The sequence below is a fragment of the Leguminivora glycinivorella genome, chromosome 27 (genome assembly GCF_023078275.1).
Source record: "Leguminivora glycinivorella isolate SPB_JAAS2020 chromosome 27, LegGlyc_1.1, whole genome shotgun sequence".
Taxonomy (NCBI): domain Eukaryota; kingdom Metazoa; phylum Arthropoda; class Insecta; order Lepidoptera; family Tortricidae; genus Leguminivora; species Leguminivora glycinivorella.
The window spans coordinates 6,361,694-6,386,552 of NC_062997.1; the positions used below are offsets into that span (position 1 = coordinate 6,361,694).

Below are 24,859 nucleotides of genomic sequence, written 5' to 3' on the forward strand. Positions count from 1 at the left end.
AAAAAATGTTATATGAATTTTAAAATTTTTCGCAAAAAAAATTTTTTTTTGTTTTTTTTTTTTTTTTTTTTTTTTGGACGTATTTTCACATATAAAGTAATTTTTATCCATGAAGTTGGCAATTAAAATGAGTTCCTTAATTTATTTTTCTAAAAACCAAATTTTTTGGAAGTTTTTCTTGTCACATTTTGACATCTATCAATGACTACTGTGAGACTATGCTCCACAACTGCGCATCAGCGCCGTTAAGAAGACCTTTCTGAGTAACAATACGAAATTTTTTTTTTTTATTGGCAATAACTCTGAAACTAGACGAAATCTAGAAAAGTTTATATGACATTTTAGTCTTAAAATGTGACCAAGAATATGCCGTTAAAGTTATATGGGTTCCTCGCGAGCACCTTGTATAAGAACGCCCAAGGTGCTCAAAATATCTGAACAAGCACTTTAACGCCACACCTCGGACAATGGCGTTCAAATGTATGAAAGAATCGCGTCCCTACGCACATAGTCTAAGCTCGTGTAGGCGCGTGCCGTGCTTGTGTGAGTGCCCGCCATGGCTCGCAGGGAGGGGGGGGGGGGGCATACTGTACGATACTACTCTTTATTATGCTAGCGCCTTTGCTCACATGACCCCCCAATTAGCGTATGTCGTTAACAAAAATTAACTCACTGTCAGTTTTGTGACGATAATTAAGCATAAAATTTCAATAAAAATATTGTTTTTGTGGTTTGTGTCTGAGTCATGGATGTTTTCTATGTATGTATTTATCCATTTATGTATATCGTCACTTAGCAAGTTAGCACCCATAGTACAAGCTTTGCTTAGTTTGGGGCTAGGTTGATCTGTGTAAGGTGTCCCCAATATTTATTTATTTATTTAATTACATAAACTTCAAGCGATAATCTACATTCAGAGTGTGAAAAAAGTAAATTTTTAGACAGATTTTATGCTTAATCGTCGTCACAAAACTGACAGCGAGTTAATTTTTGTTAACAACTTACGCTAATTGGGGGACCCAAATCCTGAAAATGCCATTACATATGCCGCAATGTGATTTTATCAAACTTACGTCAGCTGCCTTAAAAAACATAATCTAAATAAAAATAAATTATTTACAAAGTCATTAAAATTAATATCACTAACGTTATTAATAATAAAATGGTAATATGTCAACATGGCAGAACTATAACAAATAGGTGCTTTGGGGTAATTCCAAATATTTGTGACAATTGAGGAATTTCTGATGACTACGTTTAAGATTTTTTATGACAGATAATTTTGATTTTTTTTGAGAAATATTTTATTGATCTAAGAAAAATATATTGATCAACACACTCTTGAAAGTAACGTTACAGTGCGTTAAAAACACCTACATACGTGTATTTCATAAAAATAACTACCTAATACTTATACAGGGTGTTTTTTGATATTACCTCCGGTTTAGTGCTAAGAACCAATACAAGTAATTATAAGTTTAGTCCAAACTACTAGAGCGTAATTAATTTATGAAATAATATTGAGCAGCAATGTATTCTGTGCCCCTATTTGACATCTGTCCCTGTCCCTAATTGACAGGTCTTACGTCAAGTCACGTCGTTGAACAAAAATTAAGTAGGAATACATTGCGTGCTGAATATTTCGTATGAAAAAAAAAGTAGTATTTTTTAATTAAATCTATTTTGGGCTTTCACTAAAGAGCCTGATAAGTATGCGGTAATATCAAAAATACACACTGTATACCATATATAATATAAGATTACTTATTTTGATATTACCCCAAAGCACACTTTTAACTATTACATAGTGTTTTAAATGCACTGGAGTAAAAAATAGACAAGATATTACATTTTCCACTAATACATACAACTCTGGAGAATCAGGGATCGAATTTTAGGTAACATTTTGAGGCAAGGAGTTATATTGAACTCAATAATACTGTGTACTACAGTGTGGAAAAATAAGTCTACATTAAATCCTTAAGCTAGCAAATTTTATTTTTAGGAGACAGTCCTTTATTTTTTTTATAAAGGAGACATTCCTTTATATATAAAGGAGACATTCCTTTTTATATCAAGGAGACCTTCCTTTTTTATAAAGGAGACATTCCTTTTTTATAAAGGAGACATTCCTTTTTTATAAAGGAGACATTCCTTTTTATATAAAGGAGACCCTCCGTTTTTATAAAGGAGACATTCCTTTTTATATAAAAGAGAGCTTCCTTTTTTATAAAGGAGACCTTCCTTTTTTATAAAGGAGACATTCCTTTTTATATAAAGGAGACCTTCCTTTTTTATAAAGGAGACGTTCCTTTATTTTTATTATTTTTTGTTCTTACTGTTTATGTTATGTGCGTGCAAATAAAACATTTTTCTTTGTCTTTGTTTTTCTAAAAAATGGCAATATTAATCTAAAGGCAGTTAAAAAAATCATGATTAAAATTATGAGCAAAACTTGGGCTTTAAAATGGGATTTTAATTAAAAAAAGGAAAGTTTTTTTTTCCGTACAGTTATTGTCGTAAATTCTCCAGAGTTGCAGTAGGATTTATACTAATAATTATTTACACTATACTTAGTAAATATAATTTGTGTTTATTGTGTTACTAAGGCACTATGCTATGTACAACAAAAGGAGGCAAGATTTGAAGTGCAAGAATAAAATTTGAAAAAACACTTTAGTCGGTGATTTGTCGGCACCGACAAATTTTGTCGCCGACAAAATTATTTACTCCACACGAAAACTCTTTTTAGGTTTTACATATCAAGTCACAATTTTCACAAGTTTAGTATTTATTCTTATAAAAATTGTAACTTACATATTATTGGAAAAAAGTAAAGTTTTTGTCCTATGGCACTAAAAATAGGTAATTATGTCAAGTGAAAAGTTTTTTCTCTACAACCTTTTTTCATTAACTAAATCATTTGATCACCGACTAAATCGACCAAAAACAGTCTTTCACAAACAATACTACTTTCACAGATAACATTAAACACCGATCAACACCAACGATAGCTGTCGTTAAATAACATGTTGATATTACTAAATTCCAGCCGACAAAAATTACACCGACTAAATCAATAATTAAAAAATCTTTGACGTTGATGAAAATGGCTACAACTATCACCGAGAAAAATCCACCGACCAAATTAGTCGGTAATTTCTTTAACGTTGATATCTTCGATGTCAGTTTCAGTTTACCGACAAAAGACCGACATTAGTCGCCGACAATTTCATTAGCGTTGACATCGTCGATGGCGGGTATGTTGTCGGTGGCGAGCATGTGCGCGATAGAGTTCATGTTGTCGTCGGCTCTGTCGGTAGTTTGGTCGGCGCGGTCGAGACTCTCCCCGCTCTCGCGGATAGCGTTTAGAGAGACGGTCACTCGCTCGATGTGTTCTTCGTTGCTATTCACGTCTTCGTACCTGTTGACAAAGACATGTACATCAAAAAGATAAGCAAATGTTGTCACTAAAAAGGCGCCAAATTTGAAAAATGTTAAGAGTTTTATATGATTCACGGTTAGTTTTATTAGACTTACATAACTGATTACCACAGTAGGGAAGACCGGGGCTAGTTGACTATAGGGGTACTTAGGTTGACTAAGTATTAAAAAATTGAGCCAAAAATCAAACTTGAGCCAACCAGTGACGTACGAAAGTCCTTCACCTCCCTCCGCTCAGTCACCGGTGAGCCTCTCGTACTTCATATTGTATCACTGGTTGGCTCAAGTTTGATTTTTGGCTCAATTTTTTAATAGTTAGTCAACCTATCCATAGGGTGATAGGGTAGGGGGGACTATAGAGTCAACTAGCCCCGGTCTCCCCTACCTGGGCGGCATCTCGGTGTTGTCCGCGATCGTTATTAAGTGTTATATTTAGGTCATTTTGGGGCATATTATTTCTTGGTGGCGGGGATATGTCGTTCCATATATCGCCTGCCGAGTATGTAAAGCTCGTTCTGTAACCAACAGCACAGTACCTGGGCGGTACCTCACTGTTGTCATCGGCGTTCGTTATTGAGTATTTTATTCTGGGGCATATTATTTTTTGGTGGCGGGGGTATGTCGTTCCATATATCGCCTGCAGAGTATGTAAAGCTCGCTTAACCAACAGCGCAGTACCTGGGCGGCATCTCGGAGTTGTTGTCGGCGTCGGCGTCGGCGGCGGCGGCGCGCACGTAGTCGGGCGGCGGCCCGCCCGCCTTGCGCCACGAGTAGGGCGGCGGCCGCGGGCACGTCGAGAAATTTGCGCCGAGCAGTCTGAACAACCAATCCATTATACACGGTGTAACATGAGGGAATTGAAAGATTTTAACTACAAAATAAAGCATATTTTTAAATTAAAGGAGAGCGTTAAGCGAAAGCGTTATGGGCACTTTTGCTCCGAAGGCGGTGCGGAGGGGTATTGACCAATTACTGTTTGTAATTATTTTTAGTTAATGTTTTTTTTTGACATGTATTAATGCAATCAATAAATTAAAGGAAAGTAGAAAAATCACACCTCCGGCAGGACTTGAACCTGCGCCCTTCGGCCTTGCCGGGGCCATCGCGCTTCCAACTGCACCACGGAGGCCTGCTGGATGTGTGCGAATTTATCCATGCCTTCCCTCAATTCTCAATCGCCTTAGGGAAGCGTTATAGCAAACATCTACCCGTAAGAATAGATCTTAACAGGCACTGGAGTCTCAATTTACATTGAGAATTCGCCAGTAACAATGTGCTAACCCATACTAAATTTGTTTTTTAAAAACAAATACAAAATATAGATAAAATGTTATATGACGTCAAGCAAATTTCGAAAAACCGCGAAGCCCGTCATACACGTCGGCCTAAGTGGCTGGCCCGATACCTTGGATCAATGTGTACAGCGGCCTTACTAAAGTGCATTGGAGACCGTTCTGTCTAGTACAGTGGAGGGAATCGTGTATTCTGTACTATCACAAGCCTACCTGATAGTGCGTCCGTTGAGCGTGTAGGTATCGGCCGAGTGTCGCACGAAGTCTAAGTCGTGTATGTTGATTTCGGCCACGTTCGGTGTTCCGGGCCGCTCGCGACCGAAACGCGGGAGAGATAGCTGGAACCGTCCTGTCAAATAACGAATACATACATAAACAGGAATAAACTTTTTAACAAAAAATAAAACCGCCTTCAAAAATAAGCGCGTTACAAAACACGGAGAAACTAAAAAGCAAAAAATAATAAACCTTTGAATTCAGATTTCTTATCGGATTGCAATAATCTAAACATCCAAATTATAAACAAATCAATTACTTTTGTAGTCGCTACCAGACCTGTTCATCGCCTTGCTATTCCTGTTTGCACCACCCAACCATACGCAGGCTGGCACCGACTCCAAAAATAATTGATTTGTTTATAATTTGGATGTTTAGATTATTGCAATCCGATAAGAAATCTGAATTCAAAGGTTTATTATTTTTTGCTTTTTAGTTTCTCCGTGTTTTGTAACGCGCTTATTTTTGAAGGCGGTTTTATTTTTTGTTAAAAAGTTTATTTATTTGTTGATTTTTAGTGGTTCCTATTGATATTCTATGTATCAGTCAGTATTGTATGTATTGATATTCTATGTATATGTACAGTAGTGAAAGAATTATCCTTTAACTCCTAACCATTGAGGAGTTGACCTTCCATCATCAGCTCAGCCACATAAAGTTATCACCATCAGGCGTAAATACTGGTGTACCTTTGAAAAATACACTAAAAACATTACATGTGCCTATAACATTTGAGGAGTTCCCTCGATTTCTCCAAGATCCCATCATCAGACCCCGACTTGGTGCCAATGGGACCATCTCGGGGTTATACCTGATCAAATGAAAAAAAAATTTTGAAAATCGGTCCATGATTCTCGGAGATATCGAATAACATACATACAAAAAAAAAAAACAAAAAAAAAAAAAAAAAAAAAACATTCAGTCGAATTGAGAACCTCCTCCTTTTTTGAAGTCGGTTAAAAATGGGGAACAGACAGCACATGAAACTCAAGTTTCAGTGCCACTCTTAACAACTATGATGCAACAGGAGCTATATTCTCCATACAAACACTATTTTCTCCCTGGTTTTGGAAGCTAGAGCAATGATTTTTCCAACTTTTGCTCATTCTTACTTAACCTTATTTTCTCTTTCCTTTCCGCGTTTATAATTATAAGGGCAACACCGCCCTCAAGTCCATCCCAGAAAAAAAAAATATCTGTGTCGTACTGTTTTTTTTTTTTATGATATTTTTATTTTTAAAGACACTAGAGTCTATGAAAAAACAGCAAAAATAGACTAATTGATTATGCCGGTTTATTATATAAACTTGTTCACACATAATGTAGGGTTTAAAGTATACAGATACTACCCTACGACACGACCCTATAAAAAAAATAAAGTAAGAGAGTAGAAAAAAAGCTATTGACATCGATTGCAGACATATGTGCTTGTGAAAAAGTTCAAATGATACTGCGATCATCAAATAAGATACAGAAATAACAGAGCAATCGTCTCACCAAGTTGGAGTGTAAGCCGGCGGTCCAAGTCGAGCCGACTGCGGTACATCTCGACTGGCGACATGTAATTCAGCTCGCGCCCGCAGTTACCTAAAATGTAAGTACTAATATTAATCCTGCTCAACACATTTTTAGGGTTCCGTAGTCAACTAGGAAGTTTCGCCATGTCTGTCCGTCCGTCCGTCCGCGGATAATCTCAGTAACCGTTAGCACTAGAAAGCAGAAATTTGGTACCAATATGTATATCAATCACGCCAACAAAGTGCAAAAATAAAAAATGTTTTATTAGGGTACCTACATGTAAAGTGGGGGCTGATATTTTTCTTTATTCCAACCTCAACGTGTGATATATTGTTGGATAGGTATTTAAAAATGAATAAGGGTTTACTAAAACCGTTTTTTGATAATATTTTTGGAAATATAATCCCCCCCCCTAACTTTTGAACCATATGTTTAAAAAATATGAAAAAAATCACAAAAGTAGAACTTTATAAAAAGATATATTACAGTTTACTAACCCGTCTCTGCGTTGAGGAAGTACTCCTGGTTGATATCGTCACACGTAGGGCTGCAGCAATCGCGCAAGCGATATTTTGACTAGTTCTTATATTTTAGAGCGAAAGATTATTTTTAATCTACGATCCGGCCATCCTGAATTTTGCACGTCCCTGTGGAAATACTTGTGGATGTATTAGTTTACTAGCCCGTCTCTGCGTTGAGGAAGTACTACTGGTTGATGTCGTCACACGTAGGGCTGCAGTAGTCGCGCAAACGATATTTTGACTAGTTCTTGTATTTTAGAGCGAAAGATTATTTTCAATCTGCGATCCGGCCATCCTGAATTTTGCACGTCCCTGTGGCAATATTAGTGGATGTATTAGAGTTTACTAACCCGTCTCGGCGTTGAGGAAGTACTCCTGGTTGAGGTCGTCGTAGGTGGGGCTGCGGTAGTCGCGCAGGCGCGGGCGGCGCGCGGGCGAGCTGTCGAGCGAGGCGGGGGCGGGGCGCACCGTCGTCATCTCCACGTCGCATGTGGTGGGCACCTGCACCAATTCGTTTATTATAATTTGGGACTGTCAATCCGTGTTAGAATCCATACTAATATTATAAATGGGAAAGTGTGTGTGTCTGTTTGTGTCCGTTTTTCACGGCAAAACGGAGCGACGAATCAAAACACGTGTGTGACAGCCTTTACCAATTCCTAATGTTATTTGTTTTGACATGTGCCGTCAATTACTTGGCACTAACTTGAATGTTATTCTTAAGGGTCTCTCACACTAATAAATTCATCATGTACTGCTACTTGTCAGTAGATGTCGCGACGAACGAAAAGTCTAATGCTCACCAATTTTTAGCTAATATTACAATAGCATTAATCAGTATTCTGTTTTCAATTCCTTCTGCTTGTAATATAAGTTGTAAACTGTTCTAATATTAATTTTTTGGCATATTTGACACGAGGCACAGTTGACAGTTGACACCTAGTATCGAGTAGTGGTACTGATAATTCACGGTATTTGATGCGTGATTGTCGCTAGATGTCACTTAACTATGCCTTTGCAAATAACCCGCATTTACTGATGTATGGAGTTACAACTCTTCCCTTATTTATTCCTCCATGATATGTGACATTTTATTTAGTATTTATTAGTAAAAACATATTTACATGACATTACAGTAAAACCAATGCGTCACGAAACTTAGATAACAAAAAAGAGAGTAGTATATTATTTATTTATTATGGTTAACTTGCCTTATTGCATTATGGATGACGACCGGTCTGACTCAGTCGGTAGTGACCCTGCCTGCTAAGCCGCGGTCCTTGGTTTCGAACCAAGTACCTTTAAGGGCATTTATTTGTGTGATGAGAACAGATATTTGTTCCTGAGCCATGGATGTTTTCTATGTACATAAGTATGTATTTATCTATTTAAGTATGTATATCGTCGCCTAGCACCCATAGTACAAGCATTGCTTAGTTTGGGGCTAAGTTGATCTGTGTAAGGTGTCCCCAATATTTATTTTATTTTTAATGTTCCAACAACATTTAACGGAAATGTTGTGTCCCATTAAAGCTCGTGATTGTACATGACTTGTTCTTACTAACCTGTCTATATCTCGATGAGAATATGGACGAGAGCCGAGACAGCCCGAATCCGGCGTTGTCCGGATTATCGTCCGTCACCGGATCCGGCGTTGTTTGCTGGAACAAACCGAGTCAGGTTCATTTAAATCTAACATTTTTTTATTACATCTGACATGACAAGACATGACGATCATTGGTCTATCTCTAAAGTTCATTCGGCTTTTTATCAGTAATAGATGGAATAAGACAGACAGGCAAGATAATTATACACCCTGTTTTTATTGAATTCCGTTAACTTTAAGGGAAGGTTCTTTAGGTCAAATAAAATTAAATTCTCTAAGAAACTAGCATCTTAACTCTTACGGTTATCGAGTTATTAAAAAAATAAAGGTAATTACTAAAACAGCCTTTACCAATTCCTGACATGTGCCGTCAATCACTTGTCACTAACTTCAAGGTTATTTTTAAGGGTCTCTCACACTAATAAATTCATTTATTATGTATGAAAATGATGAAAAAATTTTATTTGTGATTTTAACTAAAAGTGATATACAGGGTGGTTCCTGATAACGAACGTGTCGAATTTAACGGAAAACAAAAAAAAACACGGTGTATTAATTATATTCCAACCCGAACCACTGTCAAACCTACATAGTCGACAGGGCTAGTTTTTTTTTAAAAGTGCCATGTATTAGAATGACAAGAAGAACCTGCATCAACTTTAATAAGTGAGCATTTCTTTTTTTTTTTGAGACAAAAAGTGTCCCAGAATTTCCAAACATTTTTGTTACTTTCCTCTTTTGTTACCCCATACAACATCTACGGAAAATGGTAACAAAATAAGAAAAAATCGTACGGGACAATTTTTTTAACTACTAGGATTGAAAAAGCTAGTAATTCTGAGTAGAAATAGCATTTTTTTTTTCAAATATATCACACTTCATAAAGGTGGCAAAAAAAAAAGAAATGCTCAAGTATGCTGCAGTATTAGGATGTGCCATGTTACCATGTTGTTGTGAGACATGTCGACGATATCGATCGGCGGCGCGTTGGCGGCTTGCTCGAGGAGTCGCGACGCCTCATAGCACGGCGGGTAGCGAGGCGGCTGCAACAAGACGTTACATAAGTCACCAACTAAGGGACCGTCCGCACTCAAGAGACGCATGTCCGCCGACGCGGAACGGACGTCAGCGCCACGCCGCCTGAATGTAATTTAAAAAACGTCTCCTCAGTATATTACACTACATCTACTGACTTGTTGTGTCTTAATGTTTTATATTTATTTTTTATTCAATAAACCTCACTAAATCAAAAAACCGGCCAAGAGCGTGTCGGGCCACGCTCAGTGTAGGGTTCCGTAGTTTTCCGTATTTTTCTCAAAAACTACTGAACCTATCAAGTTCAAAACAATTTTCCTAGAAAGCCTTTATAAAGTTCTACTTTTGTGATTTTTTTCATATTTTTTAAACATATGGTTCAAAAGTTAGAGGGGGGGGACGCACTTTTTTTTCCTTCAGGAGCGATTATTTTCGAAAATATTAGTATTATCAAAAAACGATCTTAGTAAACCCTTATTCATTTTTAAATACCTATCCAACAATATATCACACGTTAGGGTTGGAATGAAAAAAAAAAATCAGCCCCCATTTACATGTAGGGGGGCTACCCTAATAAAACATTTTTTTCCATTTTTTATTTTTGCAGTTTGTTGGCGTGAGTGATATACATATTGTTACCAAATTTCAGCTTTTTAGTGCTAACGGTTACTGAGATTATCCGCGGACGGACGGACGGACGGACAGACAGACATGGCGAAACTATAAGGGTTCCTAGTTGACTACGGAACCCTAAAAAGCGAAATGAGAACAAACATTGAAGAATGTTTAAACTAAAACGATCAGGTCCCGTAGCCGAATGGCATTCTGCGACGCGAAACGCCACCGAAATGCCGCAGAAACGTAGTCTAAGAGCCCATTTAGACGGTACGAGAACTCGCATACGAGTTTTATTACATTGCGGTATTGACGGCTGTGTAAAATTGTATGTAACTTAAACAGCCCACAATGTCAAATCGCATGCGAGTTTGCACGCCGTCTAAATCAGGCCTAACTCTGTCGTCCCAATACGCAAGAGCAATACGTTCGTGCATTCGGCTACGCGCACAGAACAGAATACGAGTACACTTACTTGCTTCTCAGGTATCCATCGCATGAACATTTCATACAATTTGAGGTAAACATGTTTGATTTTCGACGTTAACATTGATTCCTCAACGGTTTCCTCATTCCCCTCTAACAACGAGTCTGGCAGTAATATCTCATCTTCGCTCATCATCATTTTATTGGATTTTTTTTCACTTTAAAAAAAGACGACGGAAAACGAAGAAAATATGCAACTAGGAATATTTCAGGAAAGAATTAATGTTTAATTTTGCCCTTGTAATTTATATTTAGGTAATCATTTAAGTTCTAAACTTTTAAAAACTTTTTAGTTGCGTTCACCACCGTTTGTTAAAAAAAAACACATAAGTACTACTTAAGGTATGTATTTTTTTTTAAACCCAAAAAAGTATCCTTAGGAGTTTTGCGCCTCTTATATATTATTGATATAATTATCTTAGTCCATTTTTTTAAATCAAGAAATCAAAAAAGTCACACACTACAATTACAACACAAAAAGCACTTGTATACTGTTTAATTATTATTGTCGACATCAATCAAATTAGTGATTTTAATTGAAATAAAATCAAAACTTTAATTATGTACTCAAAATTACATATGTCACTAAGTTTGATAAAAGACGTTATGTCTGATCTGCTTGACACCTTATGTCACATTGAAAATAAAATATCGCTTAATTTAGATCGACTAATAAAAGAGATTGTAACCCGTTTTAATACAGGTAAGTGTTCATCATTAATACTTAATTGTTTTTAAATTACAATTTATCACATTAAAATCGAAATAACTTGGTCTTTAGTATTGAGACATTTTTATTCGTCCCTCAATAAAATGCTGATGCTGTTTTGCAGGTAATTTTGTTATTAGGTTAGATCCGTTTTTAGGGTTCCGTAGTCAACTGGGAACCCTTATAGTTTCATTTCAACCATAACGTGTGATATATTGTTAGATAGGTATACAAAAAAACCGGCCAAGAGCGTGTCGGGCCACGCTCAGTGTAGGGTTCCGTAGTTTTTCGTATTTTTCTCAAAAACTACTAAACCCATCAAGTTCAAAACAATTTTCCTAGAAAGTCTTTATAAAGTTCTACTTTTGTGATTTTTTTCATATTTTTTAAACATATGGTTCAAAAGTTAGAGGGGGGGGGACGCACTTTTTTTTTCCTTTAGGAGCGATTATTTCCGAAAATATTAATATTATCAGAAAACGATCTTAGTAAACCCTTATTCATTTTTAAATACCTATCCAACAATATATCACACGTTGGGGTTGGAATTAAAAAAAATATCAGCCCCCACTTTACATGTACCCTAATAAAACATTTTTTTCCATTTTTTATTTTTGCACTTTGTTGGCGTGATTGATATACATATTGGTACCAAATTTCAGCTTTCTAGTGCTAACGGTTACTGAGATTATCCGCGGACGGACGGACGGACGGACGGACGGACGGACAGACAGACATGGCGAAACTATAAGGGTTCCTAGTTGACTACGGAACCCTAATGAATAGCGGTTTACGAAAATAATTTTTTGATATTGTTAATAACCGTACTAAAAGTTTTATAACACTCCCCCCCCCCTCCCAACTTTTGTAGAACTTTATCAAGACTTTCAAGGAACATTATTTTGAACTTGATAGGTTGAAAAGTTTTTGAAAAAAAAAATACGAGAAACTACGGAACCCTACACTGAGCCGGTTCTTTGTTGTTTAAGTAGCCATTAATTAGTGATAAAAACATTAACATCTAATTAAATAGTTTAATGAGCTGATTTAACATAATCATCGGGTGAATATCGATCTAATTTATGAATACCGGTTTTTATTTAATTTTTAGTATAGAAGTATATATCGGACTGCACCGGAGTGAGGGTGAGTGACCCGCACGACCCGTACGGGACTGAGTGACTGGCCCGTACGGGTACGAAGTTATATCCGCCCTTGTATCATAAGCAGAGATCGCATTTTTGTGCGTCAAGTCATACTAAATGTCAGCAAAATAACGTAAGTCACTAAGAATGTCGCACACTAGTGGGATAAACTTTATCGCATCGGTGCGTCCCTATCGCACTTACAAATAGAGCGAAAAGGACGGCAGGATAGAATAAAGTTAGGCCCGCTGCTTTCGCAAAATCATCGGGTGAAATTCAATCTATGTTCTGAATACTAGTTTTTGTTTGATTTTTAGTACCTACAGAAGTTAATATCGGACTATACCGGAGTGAGGGTGTGACCAGTACAACCCGTACCGGACAGAGTGAGTGACCCGTAAGGGTACCAACTTACGAAGCCCTTGTATTATAAGGTCAACCGCTTTCGAAGGAAGCCAGTGCTGTCAAGCTGGTGTAACTTGACATACGTTCAGATACACTCTTGGAGTGATAACTGTCAAATACACATGGAAATGGTCTTCCGACTCTGTGGAGTAAATGTAATTAATGAATAAATAAGGTAACATACCGGGTGAGTCATATAGTTGCGCTGCGCGGCGGCGCGGGCGTAGCTCCGCAACGCTGCTCGTTTCATGTGCATTTTGCAAATGGCCGACACAAGCAGCACGGCCGCTATCATGAAGATCAGAGCGCATGCTGAAAAAAAAAGAAAGATTCCAAATTTGGCACATAGGTTCCTTATAAGGTGTAGAGGAGCACTAAGAAAGGACTTTTTTTAATTCACCTCCTAAGGGGGTGAAATGGGGGTCCAAAGTTTGTAAGGAAAAACACGATTAGATTAGTACGCGCGCGAAGTTTGTTTCACAAGGGGCAAAGTTGTTTAACCGCACGTGCCAATATTGATACAATACAATAATAAATAATTTTTCACCACACAACACGATAAAAACATTAACCGTAAAATATATAACTAAAACAAATCAATCAATTAATGGAACATTTAGATTAAAAATCATCAACTAGATTACTAGACCTTTGGGTAGAGCTTTGGGTGTCAAGTTAAAATTTGTATGAAATTACTTTACACTCATGTGGATAATATGCAACTTTTTAGTTTTTAATCACTTTACGAATCAAGAGAGCGTAAACCCTACTCATAGTCTTACAATACGTAAATTGTAAGTATTTTCAAGTTCACTATTTGTCAGTATTTTGTAATTTATTATTTTTTGAACTCTTATCACCTTAAATCCTGGAAAAGGGAGCCCATTGCGACTCAAAAGTACAATTTTCTAAATTTTGGCCGTCTTTTGGCCGAAGTCGAAACTACGGCTGAAACCTTCGGTCGGTCACTTTAACGCTGTAAATTAGAAGTCACATTAGAAGTTTCACTTCAAAAACACTGTATTTTGAGTAAATGTCTGAGTGTCAATATATCATTATTAGCTTTTTCCCGCAGCTTCGCGTTAGAAAGAGATAAAAAACCGGCCAAGAGCGTGTCGGGGCCACGCTCAGTGTATAGGGTTCCGTAGTTTTCCATATTTTTCTCAAAAACTACTAAACTAAACCTATCAAGTTAAAAACAATTTTCCTAGAAAATCTTTATAAAGTTCTACTTTTGTGATTTTTTTCATATTTTTTAAACATATGGTTCAAAAGTTAGAGGGGGGGACGCACTTTTTTTACTTTAGGAGCGATTATTTCCGAAAATATTAATATTATCAAAAAACCATCTTAGTAAACCCTTATTCATTTTTAAATACCTATCCAAAAATATATCACACGTTGGGGTTGGAATGAAAAAAAATATCAGCCCCACTTTACATGTAGGGGGGTACCCTAATAAAACATTTTTTTTTCATTTTTTATTTTTGCACTTCGTTGACGTGATTGATATACATATTGGTACCAAATTTCAGGTTTCTAGTGCTAACGGTTACTGAGATTATCCGCGGACGGACGGACGGACGGACGGACGGACAGACAGACATGGCGAAACTATAAGGGTTCCTAGTTGACTACGGAACCCTAAAAAGTAGCCTATGTCACTCTCCATCCCTTCAATTAAATCCACCTAAAAAATCACGTCAATCGTCGCTCCCTTTTGCCGTGATTGACGGACAAACAAACAGACACACACTTTCCCATTTATAATATTAGTATGGATGTGACTGGACGTACCTGTGACGGTGTATATAGTGGATTGTATGAACCCGTACTGGTCAGGGGCGTGTTTGTCTTCATACGAGGCCGGGAAGTCTATCTCGACGAAACCTGCAAGTTTTAGCACAATTATTCATTTAAATGAACAAGTGAAAACATCAACAATTTTATGTGAATTCTTCGCACGGGTATCATACTCAAATCAAGAGTGAACAGGCATCTTCTGAACGAGCTCACTCCATGGTAGGCCACGTCTTTGCCTTTGGCTAGTCTGTGACCAAGAGTAAGCCCATTTATATTATATTTTCAGTACATATGGTGTTTTTTTTACGCACTAGTGCGAGAAGTCATTATGTGTCAGGTCGAAACTTCGGAGGGTCATCTGTACTGAAAAACGTCGTAAGATACACGTGCGAAAAGGAAATTCGAAACTCGTGTCTAATTAAAACACTCCCTTCGGTTGTGTTTTAATTCATCGCCACTCGTTTCGGACTTCTTTTTTTTTCGAACTTGTATCGTAATGTACTAATGTACCTACTATTATTTTATACTACGTAGTACCTATGTACTCAGCGCGCTGACGAGAGCTGAAGTGGAAAAATATTGTTTCGATGAAGTTCTTGGGTGAGAAATGACAAACTATGTGGATACAACTGTAGACAGCGCCACATACGGGTCACTCACTATCTGTCCGGTATGGGTCACTCACCTTGTGTCCGGTATGGGTCACTCATACTCACCTTCTGTCCGGTATGGGCCACTCACGTTGACGGGTACGGGTCACTCACTTTTTGTAAGGTACGGGTCACTCACCTTCTGTCCGGTACGGGTCGTGTTCTGAGCAACAACTGTGTTGCAGACACAACGGGCCCGCATTAGGGGTAGGACAACAGGCGGCAGCGGAAATACACCGCCCTGTTGAACAGTTCAGCATGCCCGACTCTGAAATAAAATCAGTCAATCAGTGTAACAGTAACTAAACCTTTTTAATGTGTATATTACACTACGTCTTTAACCCTTAAATGCATGATTTTTTTTAACGAGATATTAATCTAATTATGTGATAGACAATGGTTTTCTGACTCTGGGAAAATAGTTATTTGTTATACAAGGGGGCAAAGTTGTATTTTAACGCCGAGTGTGGAATTGAAAAACGAGCAAGTGAAAGGATTCTATAGTTGAACCACGAGCGAAGCGAGTGGTTCGAGAATAGAATCCTGAACTTGCGAGTTTTTTAACACACGAGAAGTAAAATACATTTGCACCCGAGTGTAACACAAAACTTTTCCCCTCAATATAGCGAGGAAACTACAACGCAAAAAATGGGTTTATCACTGCTTCCAGTAGTTCCACAGGTGGTAAATCATCTTTATTACTAGATTCACCTACTTTTATTAATTTTAAAGCAGTTAATTTGACTTTATTCAAGGTCAAATTACTTTACCCACTAGTGGATAAAATGCGTTTTTACCCGCTGGTATTAAAGGACAAAACACGTGTTTCCGAGCTAGTGAGGGGAAAAACTAATTACTAACTCCGAAATAATCACATAGTAAAAGTGTGCAATAAAGAATATTTTCATCACACTTGCACACTAAATGTGCTATTGCACGCAGGCGGAGCGTGAGTTATAGAAAAATCGTTCTCCCTAGGGAGCTAAGAAATTTCTGGTACTGTATTGAACTCTTTTTTACCTTTTTGCATAATTTTTATAATGCAAGTGTAGTGAAAAACATTGTGTGTAACTCGGGGGAGTATGAATATTACAAACTCGAGTTTTTAAATCGCTCCGGCAAGCCGTCGCGATTTAACTTACTCTCGTTAGTACAATTCCCCTTGTACTGAAGCGTACTCACATTGGCAGACTGACGGCGGGCAGCCGTGTCGACAGTCGGGGTGTCCATCGCAGATATACGTCGGCAAAACGCAGCGGTTACAACTACAGTACTGAAGTGTACTCACGTTGGCAGACTGACGGCGGACAGAGTGGCGGCGCTTCGTCCTCGCCGTGACGACAGTCGGGGTGTCCGTCGCAGACATACGTCGGCAAAACGCAGCGGTCGCCGCAGGAAAACGCACCGCGCGCGCAGTTAATGCTCCCTGGAGAAAAACAATAAATAAATAAATATTATAGGACATTCTTACACAGATTGACTGAGGTCCCACGGTAAGCTAATGAAGGCTTGTGTTGTGGGTACTCAGACAACGATATATATCATATACAAATACTTATATAAACATCCATGACTCAGGAACAAATATCTGTGCTCATCACAAAAATAAATGCCCTTACCGGGATTCGAACCCGGGACCAATTAAACTAATCATTATGAAACATTATAACCTTCAGTTTTTTTAACCAACTTCAAAAAAAGGAGGAGGTTCTCAATTCGACTGAATTTTTTATTTATTTATTATTATCAATTGGCCACAAACTAGCCGAAAGCAAACAGCTGGCCTATGATGTAGTGAGCTCGCCCAGAAGATGCCTGTTCACTCATGATTTGCAAGGTTGCCGGGTTATATGTATAATAGTTTCTTGCCGGTCCCATAGTGGATGGATACCCCCACCAACTTTTTTTTTTATTTAAAGAAAAAACACAGTTACATAGAACCTTAAATTAAATTTTCGCCAAACTGTGAGACAGTTTGTTGGCGTAGCGCTCAATTAAACTTTAAACTACATTAGAGGGGGGACTGAAATCTTCTCGAGGCTGAGGCGTAGGGTTACAGCCGGCGTAGCTTTATTTGACGTTCATATGCGCATTGTAATATGCCTACTTGGAAATAAATATTTCAATATAAGATTTCTAGTTTTGAAGAAAGACCCATTACTGACCTGCGGCCTGCACCATCACAAACTTGGTGACGCTTGAGGGTGGCGAAGAGCAGATCGGATATTATGAAACTTATTGGGATTAGTCCAGTTTTACATCGAAAAGCGACTGGCAAATATCAAATGACATTTCACACATGACATGAGTTCTAAAAACTCAGTGGTACGCTCAGCTGGGGTTTGAACCTGTATCGCAAGATATTGTCTTCGGTTACCGCGATAGTTACTCATGAAATAAAACTATGGAAACTATTTTTTAACAGAGTAATGGTAAATTTTTTTGAATATTGTATAACTAGCTTTATTAATAGTGTGTGAACCTGCCTTAGAAATCTATATTATTTGTGGTTATGGTTCGTTAATATTTCTTGTAAGTGGGTAGCTTTTGCACATTTTAATTTTTCCTCAGTCACCCGTTGACCACGAACGTTGTAAAGAGTTCGAAACGTCGGGATGTATTTTAAATTCATTATACGTGATTTAATCCGTTTCCATAGTTTCTGTATCTCAAGATTAAAAGTCACATGGTCTTACCGCTAGGCCACCAGCGCTTTGTCAAGTAGTTCTAGTTCCTGGATGAGTAGACCCACCTGCGGCCTCCCAGCAGTAGCTGGAGGTACTAGTTCAACTAGGGGTAGTCAGAGCACTCACCTGCGGCCTGCACCAGCACAAACTTGGTGACGCTAGAGGGTGGTGAGGAGCAGATGTAGCGGCCGCTGTCCTCCGGCTGCAGATCTGGCAGCACTAGCGAGGTGGAGGGGGTTGGCCCGGATGGCTCGATGGCGAAACGCCTGCAAAAGTTAAGTGGGTTAAACAGAGTTAACCGAACAAACTTCTTTTTTTTAATACTACGTCGGTGGCAAACAAGCGTACGGCCCGCCTGATGGAAAGCGGTCACCGTAACCTATGGACGCCTGCAACTCAAAGAGTGTCACATGCGCGTTGCCACCCCGTTAGAAACTTGTACATTCCCTTTTGCTGTGTTGAATACAGAGTAAAAAGGTGTGCACAAATTCCAAGGAGGGTTCGGGTTGCCGACGACTCAAAGGACAATAGACGGAATAAGTCAGTTCCGTAAGTCCCGTCATCAGCACACCGCACCCTCGTTGAGTTCTGGTGAAAATGGTGTACTACATATCGTCATTACTTTTAAAAAAACTTGTATCTTCGTCTGTCAATGAAAAGAAAATTGTAGTAAGTATGTATGGAATGCATATAGACTTACTGCGTTTTAACTTTGAGGAGCAGCGTGAGATACGAGATTTTTTCAAAGTACTGACGATATATTGATATGTAACCCACCCCACCCCATGAGTCTGGGTACTTTAACATTTCATTTTGAATCGTTTTTAACCCCCGACGCAAAAATGACGCAAAACTTATAACAGTTTGGCGTGTCTATCTGTTTGTCTGTCTGTCTGTCTCTGTGTGTGTGTCTGTCTATGACATCGTAATTCCCGAACGGATAAAATGATTTAGATTTAGTTTTTCTTTTGTTTGAAAGCTGAGTAAGTCGGGAGTGTTCTTAGCCACGTTTCATGAAAATCGGTCCACTATGTCGCGGTCGGGTTTTTTCAAAAAAAATATTTTGTGGTTAGGTTATCTAATTGAAATCTAGCTAATTTAAAATGTAAGGTATCTTATACTTTTAAACGAGCAATTCTTGTATATTTATTTATTTTTTTATTTATATATATATTTATTTACACTGACGATCTCGGAAACCGCTCTAACGATTTCGCAGAAATTTGTTATGTGGGGGTTTTTGGGGGTGAAAAATCGGTCTAACTTATCCTTCGGTCCCGGAAAACGCGAATTTTCGAGTTTTCATGCGTTTTTCTTCGCGCGCCATCTCGTGTGCAGTAGTTGTACTGTTAAGACAGAATTCTTTCGGTCGATGTAAGTACTATTTATTGCAAACACTAGATGGCGACACAGGTCAAGGCTAAGTGTATCGTTAATTATAGGGACACAACAAACCTCGTCTAAATGTTGACATGTGCATAATTTTGTATTATTATGGTCCGAGAGTTTGATCTGAAGGTATTGGTAAGTACTATTTGATATAAGAAGGTCTGATATTTTTTTTATTTTAGGGACTTTATGGTACTTTCATTAAGGTCTAGCAAATACATTTTGGACAACCCCTAATCTGGCTTAATTTGAGAATATCTCAAAGACTTTTTGTACGATTTCGACAAACAAAGGTTAATATGCTGCCAAAATATATTTTTTAAGAGTCCTCTTCATGGTTGTTCAATTGGGTACTTGCAGAATAAATGCGGTGAATTTATATAATTAAAAAAAAACGCATTTTTGAGCAACGTTCCGGTTTGCCGTAAATTTTTGATACAAGCAGGATGAGAGAAATAGATAAAAAAAATTAGGCATAGGCCAATGTCTAATAGACATTCATTCTTTCATTCTTTTTCATTCTTTATTTCATTGTAGTCATGTGCATGATACAGTAGGTGTTACAAGTATATATAGGTAGGTACATGACGCCCTGTAAGGACACACAATATTCTTAAAGCTATACTTAACTTATGACTTATACAATATCATGGTGTTTGAACAGTGCCTAAACCAGATCGATATAAACAGTGTATGATAGTTAAATTCGACATCAAAGTCGGAGTTAGCGTAAGCACCATGCCACATTCTCTAAATGGCCGCCATACACAGATCATGAACTTTATTTTTTTTAAATAACAGTGGCTAGACTATGTCTAGATATTCTGCTTTGTGGATCATGTGTCGTTGAGGTTCGCACTGTACAATTTTTTTTCGCAATTGTGTCGTCTTGTACGCACTTTGTGAATTTTCTAGTAGCATTTGTCCGAAATCGTAATTGGTACTCGGGAGGATTAAGTCAATGCTGTCTAAACCACATGCTTTACGTCGAGTTTCTAGGACAAAATGCGTACCTTATTATGTGCCTTATTAAGCCCATGTCTTGTTATAAGAAAAAAATATAATAGCAAATAAATACGGCTACTCAAAGTTGTCCCCATATTTAACGATACAGTCCTTAAAACGAATAGAAAATACACTATTTGAGTTTTTGTGGCGAAATGCGCGCCATCTCGTGTGGAGTAGTTGTGTTGTTAAGGCTGAGAATTCTTTCGCTCGATGTAGGTACTATTCATTTTTGAACTAGATGGCGACACATGTCAAGGATACGAAACAGAACCGAGCGAAGCTCGGTTGCCCAGATATTTTCAATATCATTTTAGCAGCAAAAATACTCAGTGTCTCATTTAGACTTGCGCAAACGACTAAAGACATTCAAAATCTATACTTTTTCCTTAGTAAATGCATACAAATCACTAAATTTAATAACATCAACAGGAAAGTCTGTTTTTAACCCCCGACGCAAAAACGACGGGGTGTTATAAGTTTGACGTATCTGTCTGTCTGTCTGTCTGTCTGTTTGTCTGTGTGTGTGTCTGTCTGTGGCACCGTAGCTCCCGAACGGGTGAACCGATTTCGATTTAGTTTTTTTTGTTTGAAAGCTGAGTTAGTCGGGAGTGTTCTTAGCCATGTTTCATTAAAATCGGTCCACTATGTCGCGGTCGGGTTTTAAAAAAAAAAATATTTTGTGGTTAGGTTATCTAATTGAAATCTAGCTAATTTAAAATGTAAGGTATTTTAATATCATTTTAGCAGCAAAAATACTCAGTGTCTCATTTAGACTTGCGCAAACGACTAAAGACATTCAAAATCTATACTTTTTCCTTAGTAAATGCATATGTCGCAGGGATTTAGTCAAAGACGTTATATTATAATTTCACTAGTGAAATTTTAATTACACTGATTATTGTCAATAACGAAAGATTCGCATAATTTCACGGGCTTATTTCAGTGATATTGTAATGTCACTGGACCGCATAAGTGATATTATAATAAACCTAGGTTTATTATGAGTTATGTTTGTGGTGGGAGTCCCGCGTGATCTGATTGGTCCATAGAAGTAATCAGTCGCCATTTGTAGCTCAGTTGGTAACGAAAGCGGACCAATCAGCGATCGGTCTGACAATATCACGGCTTTCTCAAACCAGTGCTATTGTCAATTTATCACCGTCTTACAATTTCACTGTATCGGTCTAGTGAAATCATAATGTCACTGAAACTAGCCCGTTAAATTGTGAGAAATGCAAACGATTGACAATAATCAGTGTAATTAAAATTTCACTAGTGAAATTATAATATAACGTCTTTGACTAAATCCCTGCGACACATACAAATCACTAAATTTAATAACATCAACAGGAAAGTCTGTTTTCTAAAATATCTCCGACGCAAAAGGCAAACGCGCAGGTATAAAAACAAAAATAAAGTTGAATGACCAGACCTGCATAAAATTAAAACAACTAAAAAATGCAAAACGAAACTGGCTTTGGAAACCTTTTAAAGGCCTCTAAATAGGCCGTAATGATTAAAAATTCAGTTAAAGACGAAAAGAAAGAAACGTTTATTTGGTGTATAAAAAAAAAACTTAACCTATTACACCTTAGTCTAATAACACTTTATACACCATAAAATTTTGAAAAAACCCCTGACCGCGACATATGTAGTATACCGATTTTCGTGAAACATGGCTAAAAACACTCCCGACTAACTCAGCTTTCAGACAAAAAAAAACTTAATCAAATTCGGTTCACCCGTTTGGGAGCTACGATGCCACAGACAGACACAGATACACACACAGACAAACAAACAGACAGACAGACAGACAGACAGACAAACAGACACAGACAGACAAGTCAAACTTATAACACCCCTTTGCTTTTGCGTTGGGGGTTAAAAATCCCACGACCGCGACATAGTAGACCGATTTTCATGCAACATGGCTAAGAACACTCCCGACTAACTCAGCTTTCAGACAAAGAATACTAAATCAAAATCGGTTCATCCGTTCGGGAGCTACGATGCCACAGACAGAGAGACACGTCAAACTTATAACACCCCGTCGTTTTTGCGTTGTTAAAATTAATGCATAACGTCGTTATCACAGTCAAGATAGTCTTAAGCACCATATACGCTATTGGCACTTAAGCCCTTTATGACAATTTCTACATTATTCAAAATTTCCAAAAACTGGCTTGACAAAAAAAAAATGGTAAGTCTGAGAATTGCGACCAGTAGAGGAGAGCATCCGACATACGAAAGCCAATCGAGTTAAAACGTAGACCTACGCTAACGCTGCGGCCAATTAGGAAGTAGTAATAATAAATTGTAAATCCATACTAATATTACAAATGTTTGTCCGTCCTTCACGGCAGGTGAGATTGTGGTCAAATGGTTTACCTGTTCCTCATAAAAAAAAAAAACGGAGCTACGAATTGACGTGATTTTCTAAGTGGAGATTGTTAAAGGGATAAGGAGTGACATAGGCTACATTTTGTCTCTTTCTAACTCCCCACTCCCAACAATGGGGGGTGGAAATTTGTATGGAAGGTTCCACAATTTTCGATTTTAACGCGAGCGAAGCTGCGGGCAAAAGCTAGTAGTTATTAAATCGACGACGTTCTGGCCTAGCGCGTAGTGACCCTGCCTGCTAAGCCGCGGTCCTGGGTTCGAATCTCGGTAAGGGCATTTATATGTCTGATGAGCACAGATATTTGGTCCTGAGTCATGGACGTTTTCCATGTATATAAAAGTATTTGTTATATTACATATATCGTTGTCTGAGTACCTGCAACACAAGCCTTCTTGAGCTTACTGTGGGACTCAGTCAATCTGTGTAAGAATGTCCTATAATATTTATTATTTATTTATTATTAATTATGTACCTTTTGCCAATATTTGACATATGAAATTGTTCTTACCAATAAATATTCTGATTATGATTCTCAGTAAAGGTTGTTATGTTATGTTCAGTCATTAAACTTAGTTTTTATTAATAACTTCTTCACACTAGTTTCTTAGAGAAATTAAGTGATGTGACTTGAAGGATCTTCCCTTAAAGTTAAATCAGTACAGGTTGTACAATTATCCCTTACCTATGACTAGAACTCCCATTGGCAGCAACATAGTTCCACACAAACAGCCTCGGCTGCCGGTCGCCTTTGATCTCACAGACAAGGGTAAGATTGTCTCCGACCCTCCGGATGAGGACCTCGAGGTACTCCGCCTCTGACATCAGAGGCTCCGGGCTGTGGAGGGACAAGTGCTGTGCCGGCTCGCTGCGGCCTGTGGAGTATTGGATAATTACAATTCATATCTTTAACACATTCACAACCAGACAAACAATGGCACACTATGCCAGAAACATCGTAAATGTAATATTATTATTTGCACACATATACTTTTCAAATTCTTCACTACAATAACCACAATGTAACCAGCATGTACTGTCTAGATAGCCCTTTAAACTAATAGAAAATTAGGTCAAAATTTATTGAGATCATGACATTATATTCGAAATTTATTGTAGAGGAATATTCCTCTGTGATTTTGATATAGGTTGATAGATATTAGGAAACCGAAAGCTTGCTATAAAATTATTGGAGATTGATTAGGTATATAATGAATCATATTTTATACACGTTTTACTGTTATGAAGATATAACAGGGATGTGTTTTGCCCTGGATAGACATAAAAGGTATGTTGTTTTGAAAACATTTACGTCGTAATAAATAAAATGTTATAGCTACCATTACTTCAGATAAGGTGCATCTTCTGAGTAAATAGAGAGGCTGCGCCTATTTTTGAAGTGAAAGGACCTTGTTTAGCAAACAAATCATACCGTTAGAACGAAATAAAGTTATGGTAAAGTTATGATGCTCTAAACGAAATCTTGAGATCGTCATAACTAAAGTATAATATAATAAGGTGTTGTTAGGACAACAATTTCAGCAATTAGTTGGTATACAGTGTCACTCCAAGGCCTTAAATGTTACTAATAATTGATTAAAATCGACTAAACTGTGAAAAAACCTTGAAGTAACGAATCCATGGAGTTGTAATTTTGGTGAAATACAAAACTTTAACGGATACTTACATATTTGCACTATCACTAAAAGGAAAATAAAATTAAGGAACACTAATTTACTTGATTCATTCATTTTTATTTAAGAAAAATACTAAAATACATTTTATAACTTGACGTACAACACACTACGCCATATTTGTTTCTTTATATTTTTTTTCTACCATAACAAGCTGGGATCTAGGAGTTCATTAGCA

The 24,859-nt window shown here is 37.6% G+C and overlaps 1 protein-coding gene across 1 annotated transcript; it reads right to left on the reverse strand.

Moving 5' to 3' along the window:
- Window positions 1-954: 954 nt before the first annotated feature.
- LOC125240217 lies at window positions 955-24,738 on the reverse strand. Its single transcript, XM_048148041.1, has 14 exons — window positions 24,675-24,738; window positions 23,673-23,862; window positions 18,319-18,458; window positions 16,794-16,931; window positions 15,645-15,773; window positions 14,850-14,942; window positions 13,237-13,364; window positions 9,602-9,700; window positions 8,617-8,712; window positions 7,402-7,552; window positions 6,510-6,599; window positions 4,950-5,085; window positions 4,123-4,260; window positions 955-3,424 (listed from the first exon to the last, which is right to left on the reverse strand). Exons 1-14 carry the CDS (start codon window positions 24,736-24,738, stop codon window positions 3,217-3,219), a joined length of 1,800 nt encoding a protein of 599 aa, XP_048003998.1. The 3' UTR covers window positions 955-3,216.
- Window positions 24,739-24,859: the final 121 nt, after the last annotated feature.

Excerpts from the sequence above, each read along its gene's own strand:
- LOC125240217 (XM_048148041.1), bottom strand. The coding sequence starts at position 24,738 with ATGAATGAATCAAGTAAATTAGTGTTCCTTAATTTTATTTTCCTTTTA. Across the intron at positions 8,713-9,601 it reads ACATGTCTCACAACAACATG|CAAACAACGCCGGATCCGGT; the intron begins GTAACATGGCAC and ends GGTTTGTTCCAG. Across the intron at positions 3,425-4,122 it reads AACTCCGAGATGCCGCCCAG|GTACGAAGACGTGAATAGCA; the intron begins GTACTGCGCTGT and ends CTTTGTCAACAG.